The sequence below is a fragment of the Geospiza fortis genome, unplaced genomic scaffold (genome assembly GCF_000277835.1).
Source record: "Geospiza fortis unplaced genomic scaffold, GeoFor_1.0 scaffold78, whole genome shotgun sequence".
NCBI classification, from domain to species: Eukaryota; Metazoa; Chordata; class Aves; order Passeriformes; family Thraupidae; genus Geospiza; species Geospiza fortis.
The window spans coordinates 3,578,745-3,591,334 of NW_005054339.1; the positions used below are offsets into that span (position 1 = coordinate 3,578,745).

At 36.9% G+C, this 12,590-nt stretch overlaps 1 protein-coding gene across 1 annotated transcript in view; it reads left to right on the forward strand.

Annotated features, from left to right (window-relative positions):
* CACNA1D (calcium voltage-gated channel subunit alpha1 D) overlaps nucleotides 1-12,590 on the forward strand; it is a 169,808-nt gene that overhangs the window by 119,360 nt on the left and 37,858 nt on the right. Inside the window, 7 exon segments of the mRNA XM_031058244.1 lie at nucleotides 143-151; nucleotides 268-414; nucleotides 1,100-1,301; nucleotides 2,440-2,598; nucleotides 3,281-3,391; nucleotides 8,816-8,899; nucleotides 9,230-9,313. Of these exon segments, the coding sequence (XP_030914104.1) occupies nucleotides 143-151; nucleotides 268-414; nucleotides 1,100-1,301; nucleotides 2,440-2,598; nucleotides 3,281-3,391; nucleotides 8,816-8,899; nucleotides 9,230-9,313 (796 nt within the window).

The window sequence follows — 12,590 nt, forward strand, 5'->3', positions numbered from 1 at the left end:
GGAATGCCGGTGAGGAGATCTTTGCTCTAAGAATGTGCCACTTTTTGTTCTGAATAACTTAAACTGTGCATGGGCAGGCATTGTGCATGGGTCAGGCTCTTTAGGGCTGTGTAAATTGGAATTGTCATCTTAAACCCACCAGAAAACACAGGTTAGCAAGGAAATAAAGCAAGCATGAGGAGGCAATGGAAGAAACAGCTTTGAATGGGGCACTGAGTTACCCTGAGGCCAGTTCAGCATTTCACTAATGCCGGTTTCTTTCCACAGAGGGATTTACATCGTTTATAAGGACGGAGATGTCGATAGTCCCATGGTCAAAGAGAGGGTCTGGCAAAACAGTGATTTCAACTTTGACAATGTCCTGTCTGCTATGATGGCCCTGTTCACAGTCTCCACCTTTGAAGGCTGGCCAGCGTGAGTGGGTTCTGTGTGTTTGCACAGCCTTGTTTCCAGAGCTGCATTTTCCAGAACAATTCACTGTCATTTCCCAGACATTTTTGGGCAGTAGAGCAGTTTTAAGTGGTGGTGTAAAAAGGGAGGAAATAAAGAAACCTATTATCCTGAATCTGGGCACTTAGCCCATATTTCAGGAAAAATAAGAAAAGGTGAACTTTTTTGTATTGTTTGATTCCCAGTCTTGCTGCATTTGCTATAAGGAACTTCTCCTTAGCTCTAATGGAAGTTACAATTCTAAATGCTTATCCATCAATAGCCCTTAAATAAAGCTAATTTGAAAGTTTTAGGCCTTCAAATAAACATTTTACTAAAAAATCAGACAGCAGTACACTCATAGAAAAATCTAGAAAGAGCTAACTGCCACTCACTATTTCCCTAAATGAGAAAATTTTACTTGGGGAAATAAATAAATAAATGAAAAATACAAAAGTTGGGTCATTAACTTAATGCTTTCAGAAAAAAGAGAATACAACAAAGCGTACTGTGGTTCTTCTGGTTTCTGTATTCTTGCAAGCACTATCAGTAAATAGAAGAAGATATCAGTGAACATCAGACCATTTCTGAAACCTGTCCTCTGAGTCTGCATATTTTACTCTTTTCTCATTTTAATGGTAATAAAGATAAAATTTTGTTTGTTTTTCAGGCTGCTATACAAAGCCATTGATTCAAATGGCGAGAATGTAGGACCTGTATACAACTATAGAGTGGAGATCTCCATCTTTTTCATCATCTATATCATCATTATTGCTTTCTTTATGATGAACATATTTGTTGGTTTCGTCATTGTTACATTCCAAGAACAGGGAGAACAAGAGTACAAGAACTGTGAGCTGGACAAAAATCAGGTTAACATAAATAATGAATTCTTAAGTTTTGAAAGTAGCCTTTTTTGTTTATGCATGAAGAACATCCTTTCTGTTTTGGGGCAGAAGAGGGCACCAAACACATAGCTTAGTATTTATTAATTTTTTTACTATCTGGGTATTTATTTAGCTGGGTATTCAGGTTGTTGTACCTTTCTGTGAGCCCAACACATCAGTGTTTTTGTTGTGGAAGGTGTCCACTAAGCTTGTTGACTTCCTAGCATCTTGCTTTTTTGGAGTCACATTAATAAGAATACAGCCAGGTTATCCTGAGGCAAAGATAGATTTTACACTAAGAACTGGAAAATAGTTTTGTGTGCTGAATAGCCTGAAAGTGTCCAAAGTTCAAGTTTTCAAAATGTTCCACTTCTCACCCCCATTTATTTAGAAATTCACTGGGGATATTCAGACTAAAATTACAAAAATCTGTCCCCATTTACTGTTTAATCCTTTGTCTGAGAAACTCATAAGTCACAATTTTTGGGATGTTTTTGGCTGACTTCATTTAAAAAAAGCCAAGCATGAGACTGCAGGCAGGATTCTTTCTGCACCATGTACCCCATTAGACAGACCCCGTAAGAAATCCTTCAGAGACAAGTAGGAGGCCCAGCCCTGAAGATTTTGGGCTCTAATAGATTATGAGATGAATCCATGATGTTCCTACATATGTGGTTTTGCTGGGCAATTTAACTGAGCTATTAGAAGTAACTCCTCCTCAGTATTTATTTTGCTGATTCTAGGGTTTTATGTTAGGCAGGCCCATTGTTGGTTGACAAGGGAGTAAAAACAAAACATGGTTTATAGATGACTTAATAGTCCTGCTATGTACTATGTGCATACATACTATAATATATTAGTGTCTAAAGGCAAAACCCTCCAGAATTTCCATGAGCATTATTTGATTTTTGCATGTGGCTGACTAGTGGATGTGGTTAGATACGGTTGTAAATAATCAAGTAAGGATTGGTGGGCTCCTTCTGCTTAATAATAAAAGGCCCTAAATCAAGTAGACAGACTGTTTTTGAGAGTTACATTTAACAGTTTTCACTTAAAGATTGTGTTCCCAGTTGCTAATCTGCTAGGTTTTAGTCTGACAGTTTTTGCTGTATTTGCTTTGCAGAGGCAGTGTGTAGAGTATGCCCTGAAGGCTCGTCCTCTCCGTAGGTATATTCCAAAAAATCCTTACCAGTACAAGTTCTGGTATGTGGTGAATTCTACTGGATTTGAATACATCATGTTTGTCCTCATCATGCTGAACACCCTCTGCTTGGCTATGCAGGTAGGAAAAGCAGAAACTCTCTTGAAGCTGTTGGCATAAATTGAGGGGAAGGGTATGGGAGGTATAATGCCTTTAAATGATGGCAACCTGTATTTTTTTATGAAGTAGAATTTCAAAGAAAGCACTTCTGATCACAGTAGTTTTCTCTGACATGTTCTAGCTGTCTCTTTCTTTCCCTAGTATTTCAGATTTTGGTAAGGAAAAGGGTGGCTTGAATTCAGTTTACAAAATCATTCTGCTTTTTTCAGTATAGTTGCATACACTGTCCTCTTAAAAATATACCTCCTACACACTGTGTTATTTTGTGACTACCATACTTCAGGCTTTCTAAGCAGGTGTGACACAAGCCTGTGTAATTTTAAAACCTTGCATATAAAACTTGGGAAAATGTTGTTATCTAATACTCCTATTTTGAGGGAACAATTTTCTCTCTGGAGATTCCCTTAGGATGTTAAGGAATGACAGTTTTGTTCTGCTCTGTGCCTAAACAGAATAAATTGAAACAGTTCCATGCTTGACCAGGGTTACTCAGCTAATCTTCCATGTATATGGATGTGCTTCACATTTTACTAGAAAATGTTTTCCTATGCTGATTTTTTGTCAACTTTGTCCTAGACTGCCTTGCTTTCACTTCACATTTTAAAGCCTTTACTTTTGTAAGTGTTCTATTTTTCATTCACAGCACTATGGACAGTCTAAGCTATTTAATGATGCCATGGACATTATGAATATGGTTTTCACAGGAGTGTTCACTGTTGAAATGGTTTTGAAACTGATTGCATTCAAACCCAAGGTAAGTTTAAGATATGCTTTAATTAGGTCATCACCACAGGAATTAAGTATGATGAGTTTCACACTTGTTGTATATTATTCAAAGAACAAAAAGAAACAACATTTCCCACCTTTATCTATCAGAGAAATTATAATAGAAATGTAACTCCAGGAAATGAAATGCAGATATCAGAAAAAAATCTAAGGAAGTGATTGATGCTATCTAGAATATTTTGAGGTAATAAAAATGGCCCTTTCTAAATCAGATAAATAATTTCCTGTTAGAAGCATTACCACATCTCCTGTTCTGGGTACTATATTCATTACTTGACACTAATTTAATCTCCAGTAAAGACCTGTATAGAGTATAATTTCCCATTCTAAAATGCAAAATATTATCTTTATTTTATAAAATACATCCAAGTATTACAAACATACACATAAATAATTTACATATGCAATAGGCTTTTTAGATTTTTATATTTTCAGTTATATATACATAATATTTGGTAGAAGGCCCCACACTGAGTAGTTGATTCCTTGTTTTAAAGGGACACTGTCAATATGAATGACTCAGGCACATTTTAGAAGTAGATTTGCAAGTGAAACTGGTAACTATAATTGAAAAAAGCTAAAAGTATCCTGTGGCAGCTAATGCAGCCTTTTTGTTCAGTTCTCATACTGCATTTATGAAGTGCAGAAGTTAATGATGAACAAACAGACTAAATTTGTTTTTAGTACAATGAAATTAATGTTTATTCTGGGCGAGGTAAATGAGTAAAACGTGCTCACTTGCTACACTTGGAATTTGAAAAAAGCCAAATGAGCCATTTGAGGTTTACTGCTCTCACCATCCAAGGCTGGTACTTTTCCTTTTCCATTGCCCTTCTTTTCAAGCAGCCAGGATATGTGCCCAGGGGCTGGCAGAGCTGTGCCCTTGCTGGAGTGCAGCAGCCCTGGCTCTGTGCAGCCCCATCCCTGCTCTGAGCCGGGCAGTTCTGTGCTCCCAGCACGGCTGCCCACAGCTCAGGCTGCAGCAGCTGGACTACAGCTTTACAGACTTTCAAAACTATTTATTCAGCTTGTATTTAGTACTGAGATTGGCTGTACAGCCTGAGCTACTTGGTTTAAAGCCAGCTTTATTTGCCTGCAGAAGTGAAGGAGTGATCCATCTCTTGAGATCTGGTGTTGAGATGTGAACTGTGGAGTTCAGGGTGAATGTTTACCCGCTCTCCCGTGGTCTCGCTCTGCACTGTCCAGTCCATTGTACTTTTCTAATGAATTTATTTGTATTTTTGTGTCAGCTATCTTATTTAAATGCTAAGGGTTTCACATTAAAAATAGCACAATATGAGGCCCCAGAGGAGCTAGCTCAGCTGTGTGGACCACGGTGTCATGAGTATGCTGGTTGTGTTTCCTGATCTGTATTTCCTGTTCTATATCCTTGTTTTGCACAGAGGACTTTGCTGCATTTTATCATCTGCTTTTTGAAAGAAGATTGTGAATCCTTGTATGGTTCTCCATGCACTTGTGACTGTAGTCAGAAATAGCAGCTAATGCCAAACACAGTGGTCTGATCATGAGTGTACAAATCACAGTGCTCCATTTGTACTGTGGGCTTCCTACTTGTTAGCAAATGCAATGTGTTAAAACTGGTCTCTAAGACTCTGTACAATTTGAGCTTTAATTCTGTTGCAACATGCTTTCTATCTGACTGGATGCTTTCACTGTGAGACATCCCTGGATCTGAACCCTGAGAGTTTGAAAGGCAGACACTGCCAGTGGAAAGGTCTCCTTTCCTGAATTTCGGTCCCCCATAGGTGCAGAACACCTTAAACTTTTTAATTAGCAGGACAAGGTTTAAAGACCATGATGATAATCAGACTTTTGGAAGATACTAATGAGCAGGAAGGGAATAAAGTATATTTAAGGTTGTTCCTGTTATTCTTTGGAGATTGTAAATTATCAGATACTCTTCAACAAAACCTATTGGCAACACATTACATAGTTCATTAATAATCAAAAATCAGATAGCAGCCTTAAGCAGAATTTTAATGTCTTTAAATTTCAAAATAGATGCATGTTTAAAACAACAATTAATTGCTTTAACTCATATTAAAGTTTAATAATAGTAGGAACAATCTGAAACCAAACTTAATGCTTTGATTTAGGGTCCATGAGGAAAGACTGATAAATTCTATGTCTATGTCACTGGTGGGTGGATCTCTTAGGTTAGTCTGACCAGAATAAAGCTTTATTTACTAATTTTGTGGCTATAAAAACTTATTTCAGAGATGTTCAAAGCATCAAATAAAAACTCCATTTAACTCTGTAAAAATAAGAATAGATATAAACCTGTTAATTTTTATCTCATATGTTTGACAGTGTCCCCTTAATATGCAGACAAAAGTCCTGTGAAAACGGTGATCTTTTGGTTTTGCTGGTCATATAAATTTAAGGCTACTATAAATTATTGATGCTCTTCCTATGATACCGTGTTGTGTAAAACCAAGGCACTGCAGGCTGCCTTGCAGCTCTGAAATACATAAAACCTGGAGAAGTGCTCAATAGAAAGGTGATGCTGAGCGTCTGGCACACTTGACTGGGAGATTGGATCACATAAGGCTTTGCAGAATGAGGCCTTAAATTTTCCAAGAGAGTACTAAAAGAACTAAAATATTTATGTGGTAGATGTCTGGAAACATATTTTGTTGCTAATTCTCTATGCCTACCTATTCCCCAGGATTTGTGATTTTGTCCTTCGGCATTTCTCAGTGAGCAAATTTTTCATAATATAAGCTAAAAGAACAGGTCTTTTTCCTCACATTTGCCAAAATCTGTTACTCAGCAAGGTTCAGTGCCATTCAAAACAAAATACAGCTTTGGAATCAAAAATAATCCATCCACACAGACCGTATGTACAGCCTCCTGGTAGCCAGTTGTTGCTTAAACTTGTAATGATTTTCCATGTCGTTTTACATCAGATTTTTGTAAGAAAAAAGGAAAGATGGCTAGTAAGTGAATTGATCTTGGGTCCTTGCAGTGGTGAAAACAACTTATTTGCATGATGTTTATTTGCTGTGACTTGTCCATTCCTCCCTTTTCCAAAACCATCTTTATTTTCTCTTAGTTTTTTGTTTATTTGTATGCTTTTGCTTTACATATTAGTTTGAACAATATTTGTCTATACTGATGGAAAAGGTTTCATAAAATAAATAAATAAGTGTGTAAATTATTTTAGCTGTAAAGTGTTTTAGCTGTATTGAATCAAAATGTGATTTTTTTATTTCAGTGCTTTATCTTGTAGCATGTCTAGTAAAGTAACTTTTTCTGTAGCTGAAATTGTCCTTTTTTTGGAGGACCTTTTTTGGTTCCCATTGTAGAGGAAGATGGATAGCACAGCTAAGGATTGTGCTGATTATGTGTTTGCTGTTTGCCAATAGTCTCTTATTTTTTGTATATATTGATAAAAATGCTATTCTAAAATCAAGGAAGATACTTAGACATAAGGAATGCAAATGATCAGGAAGAACATGATGAGAGCAGCTCCCTTTCTTTGGTTGGCAGCTGCTAATCTCATTAGGATTATAAAATTCAGTATTGTTGGGATGGTTCAGTGTGATTCTCAGTAAAGCTTTGGGAATGACTTGTTCCCATGAGCAGGAAGAGTAAGGAGGGAACAGGGAATTGTGCAAGAGCTCTTTGGAGCACAGGCATTTCTTCAGGAGGCCAAATCCAAGAGCACTGGCTTTTGCCCCAAAACTGGAATTGGTGGTTGATCCCAAAGAACCAGAGAAGTGCAAAGGGTTGTAGAGATAACAATACTCTGATCTATTTTCCTCTTTCAGCCCCTTCCTTAGACAAAGGAATGATGGTAGCAATTTGTGTTTTGAAAGAGTAGCATTAGAAACATAATGAGCCTTTCCTGACCCTGCTTCCTCTGCAAGAATGTGGAGCTGTTGTCTACTGTAGCAGCTCTCTCATAGTCTCCAAGAGGAAATTTCCACTCAAAATAAGCCTTTTTTCAAATATTAATGTACTCAGGTGCATTACTTTAAACTGTGAAATTGCTAGAAATTCTAAAAGTTTCAAATATTGAGAAAAATATCAGTCCAATTCTAAAATCTATTTGGAACCTATTTTTCTTTTTTTTTTGCTAACAACTCATATAATAACTTAAACTACTCAGCTAAAACATTATCTTAGAGCAAACAGTGTAATAAAAAGAGTGACTAGATATAAGGTTAGATTAGCACGTTTGTAATTTTAAATTTCTTGTTAAATGTATTATTTTAGAGCTTCAACAGTGGCTGAAAAGTTAGTATTTTAAAATTAATTACCAAGAAATGTACATGTACAAAATGTACATTCTAACTTTTCTCATGTAATGCACATTCCTTAGTCTTGGTAGACTGATACTTTAATATATCAGGATGAGGTAAAGGGCAAGTTCAGTAATTTTTGCAGTTCTGGATTTCTATAACAACTAGGGAAAAAGCCACATATTGCAGAAACCTCAGGTCTCCATAGTTATCTTAAAAATTGTAATACATTTTGATTTATTCCACACTGGAACCTACCTGGAGGATTCTCCTGAAGAGCCTCTTTGGCCAAATGTGCTGTTTTATGCCCACAGTCAGCTAATTGCATTATAGACCTTTATATCCCTTTGCAGCCATGTCCCAGGAACACACATGTGGGGAATATATTTAAAGGCATAAAACATCAGAAGGATGATGAAGCAATTGACGAAAATGAGTTTTCAGACACTGGACTGGCTGCACCAACCAAAAGCATTAAGAAATTGTTCAGGTTGCTGTGGTTCACTGGCTACAGAATCACCCTCTGACTGCAAATGTGGGATGAGTTCCTATATTAGACCTAGTTTATGAATAGAAGATTAAGTCAGTTCTCTAATCTTTATGCACAGTTTCGCATTAATAACTGTGCATGTTTAGCCAGTGATGAGACGTGACCCTTTGAATATTTTTACCAACCACTTAGATAAGACTATCACAAAATCCTTGATGATAAGGAGGTTTCAATTGGCTTGGTCTTGCAGAAATATAATAAAAGGGGCCTTGTTCCTCATTAGGGTATTTATATTAGAATTTTTCAGCCTTGCTAGAAGCCCAAAACCAGTTTTGGATGATGGCTTGCTTGCCAACATCGTGCTTATCTGATGGTGTGTTCTGCATGTGTAGAGTGTGTGTGTCTGTGTGTGTGTCTGTACATGTATATATATAATTATATATATACACACACATGCACATCTATGTTGCTTTTCCTTCAGTAGGCAATATTGTTTGGTTTTTGTTTTGTTTTCTCATTAGACCACAGGTTTTGTTTAACTAATTTCTGTTTATGCAAAACTAAACAGAAGTATGCAAATATTTGACATTTCATGTGTAATCACAAACGTTTGCACCCTGCCTGCTCTGTTCAGGGCTATTTTAGTGATGCCTGGAATACGTTTGACTCCCTCATCGTTATTGGCAGCATAGTAGACGTCGTTCTCAGTGAAGCTGATGTGAGTATATCCCAGCTTACTTTCCCCAGTCCCTACTTCTCTTTCTCTGTCTCCCCACTATTTCCATCATCTGGACAAGTCACAGATTTTGATCTGATGTTTCTAAAGTTTTGAGTACAGACCAGTCATAGGTCAATTATGTTGATATGGGAAATAAATAGCCTTTTTTTTCTACCAATCTTTTTTAGCTATGAAAGGGAAAGTTTAGATTGTATAGTGGTACATCAGAGAAGCCTAGAGTGTTTCTGTGTTATAACACTGTCCTTTTCTTCTCTTTTTCTGTTTGTGTTTTTCTCTTGCTCTCTTTCTGCTGAATGCTTGTCCTAACAGCACTATTTCACTGATGCATGGAACACTTTTGATGCCTTAATTGTTGTTGGTAGCGTCGTTGATATTGCTATAACAGAAGTTAATGTAAGTAGCAACTGTTCATGCACTAAAAAGTAATTGCTGTCATCAAGAAATACAGAAAATGTAAACTTAATCCCAAAAAAGTCCTTTTTTATAAAAGTATGTTTAAGCCTGGAATCAGAGACCAAAACACTGCTACAGATGTTTGTACAAGCTGCTGTTATTTATTTATATACTTGTATAGTTGCACACAGCACAGTGAGACAATAAAATGTTTTTTCTATATATGCACAGAAAATATTAAAAAAAATTATTTAAGCTTATGTTACTATCTTACTTGAAGCCCATTGCTTTTTGTAGCTAATATGACAAAGATAATTCAAGATTCTGTAAGTTTTCAGTGGCTTGGTTTAACAAATGATGATTTCTTTTTCTGTGAGAGGTTGGGGTTTGGAGGCCATTCATATCTCATGAGGTTGCAGAAGGAGGCCACATAGAAAGTCAGGCTTTCCATGCTGTGGAAAATAGAATGTTTATTTTTTCCCAGTCCTTTTGTTTTTCATATCTTGCAGTAAGTGCTTGGAAGTTTGAATTACTCTTAAAGTACTTGGAAAACTCCATCATTTACTAGAATTTTGTCTGATAGCCATTGCACATAATAGGTGTTTGGCCAACAGATTCACCTTGAAGTTGCTTCCTGGTCTTGTGTTAAACTGTGGGAGTCTCATGACTGACTGAGTTTGTGGACAGAAAATGGAGGAGTGATGAGAGAACATGGGAGCAGAAGAACTTTATCCTGACCTTTAGGTTTCAGACTGATTTTTCTCAGTTCTGTGGGGATGGATCTTCCTGTGAACTGAAGGAACATGAGCTGACAGGGAGGGTCAGTCAGCCCAGAACAGCAGTGTCCCTTTGAGACTTTTCTTTAAGTATAATTATTCTTCATGGAGTTCATTTGTAAAAGCTGCCTCTGATTTATTTTGATTGGGTTTTTTCCCCCTGTTTTGTTTACTTTAGGGTTTGTTTTATTTCCCCAGAAAAATTTTGCATTTAGATTTACAGCTCAAGTATTTGCAATTTATCCAAATTTCTATTCACAGTAGTACTGGTGTAGATGAGCACAGTATTTGAGGAGAGTAAAAACACCAATCATTTAGAATAGCTTTCCCTCATAACTGCAGAAGGTATTTGACTGTGAAGAGATTGAGGGGTAGCTCAGAGGTGCTTCCATGGCCAAAGCAGATGTGTCTGCATTCAGCAGTGTACGGGCAGTGTTAATTGGACAGCACTCCTTGTAACTCTGACTGGGCTGTCAGCTGGGAAGAACACTGGGATTTAGCAATTCCCACAGCTGTCTGGAAAATATTCTGAAGACCAAGTGATAATGTCCAAGATAAGTACACACCACAGTCAACAACCAGCACTGCTATTTCTTAGTTTTCATGTTATTCTCACAAGAGAAAAAAATGCTCATCTTTGATTTCTTCTTTTGCACAGCAGACTCTCTGTGTACTAAGCATTGTCTGTTTCTGGTCTTGCCATTTTTCTGTGCTTTGTTTGTGCAAGTCAAGAATGTATTATGGTTTCTATATATTTCTGGCCTTGATTTCCCATTTTCAACATGAAACATTTAATGTTGTAGAGTGTCCAGGGAAATTTCTTAGATTTTTACTTTCATTGTTTTGATTCTACCAAACTATTCCTACTTGAGTAGTTTAGTGTACATTTCTGTCATCCAAATCCAGTATTTCAGAATCTTTTCCCCAGTATTTTTTCAGCATTCTGAATTGCGCCATTCCACCTGTACTTGTTATCTAAGGCTGGCAGTGATCCTGGGAAAGATACATCTCTGCTGAGATGCTGATGACACTTTGTTTCCAATGGGATTTCAAGCATGATTGAAACAGCACCTGGGAAAATTCCCACTATAGAAACTTCTTGAGCTGAGGAAGCTCAGCCTTGTTTGAGGGCTGATTTGGAGCAGGGTAAATCACCAGCACTGACAGAAAATCAGATCTTGTCACAGCTCTAATTGTAGGGGCAGAATCATCTAGATTGAGCAATGCAAGAGAGACACGAGTGTGAATATTTCATGTCCTCAGTGTGAACTAAACACTGCTGTGAGATCACAGATGGGATTGTCCTGTGCTGAGGAAACAGCTCAGCCTCACCCTGATAGTGCACCTGGGGATGCTCAGGTCCTGTGCAAAGGCCAGTGAGCCCTTCTAGCCCACAACAAGTTTGCATCAGACCCACTTTTTACAGAAGAATGGATTGGACTGTCTAGGTACACACTGCCTTGATTTCACTATTAAATACTGGAAAATAAATGTGATCTCTTTTGTTTTGTTAATTTTTTAAACCTTTTATAAGAATATATATGCTTCCCTGAGGCTGATTCTTCTGATCCAGTAACCTCCCATTCTCACATAATCCAGGAAATTACTATAGTTTGAATATTTTTGGTGCCTGTGGAATTCAGTCTTTAATGTGTTAAGCAATTTACAGGATTGCTCAGCATTCTCAAGGGCTGGATCAGTGACCAGCTCAAGAAATGCACCACCTCAGAGTAACATATATTTTGGAAATAAAATGTTATCTGTGATTTTCTTTTTAATTTACTCTTTCATTTAATATCCCTTTCTTCAACCTCCTTCTTTTATGAACCTAATTGGTTTTCATGTTCATTTTATTTTTAGAAATTATTAGAGGCAAGTATATATAAGTAAATATACATGTGGTACAGCAATAAAAAAATTAAAATCACTACTAAAACCTATATAATTACTTCTGGGCTCTGTGGCCTTTTGTTTTCAGAAACTTTCACATATCATGCAAGATCTTGTGTGGTCATAGAAATGGTTCTTTTTCAATTAAAAATGCAGAGTAATGATTGGCAGACACAAAGTGTGGTCAGTCCAGTCTGGGAGAGGGGGTATATAACTTATGAGAATGAGAGAGAAATAAATTGGAAATAAAATCTGAATAAACAAGTTGTTAAAAGGAAATAACATACAAGTTTCAATCTGGCCTGACTGTATAGAAATGATCTTATTTGCCAGCTTAGAAGCCATTTGGATGACCAACACTGAATTACAGAAGCATGATCACATTGCTGCAGTAGTGGTTGTGAAGGTTTTAATTCACATTTTTTATTTAAGTTTCTTTTACCATTCTTGTGCTGCCAAAATGTTGAGAAAATAATGGAGAGCTCCCTTTCCTCATCTTTTATGTAAATTATTAATGCCATCTTTATAGGACTGATTTTATTCTTGACATAAAAAACCCTTCAGGTTTTCTGCTGAAATAGGACTTAAAGGAACAGCATTTACATCTTCCT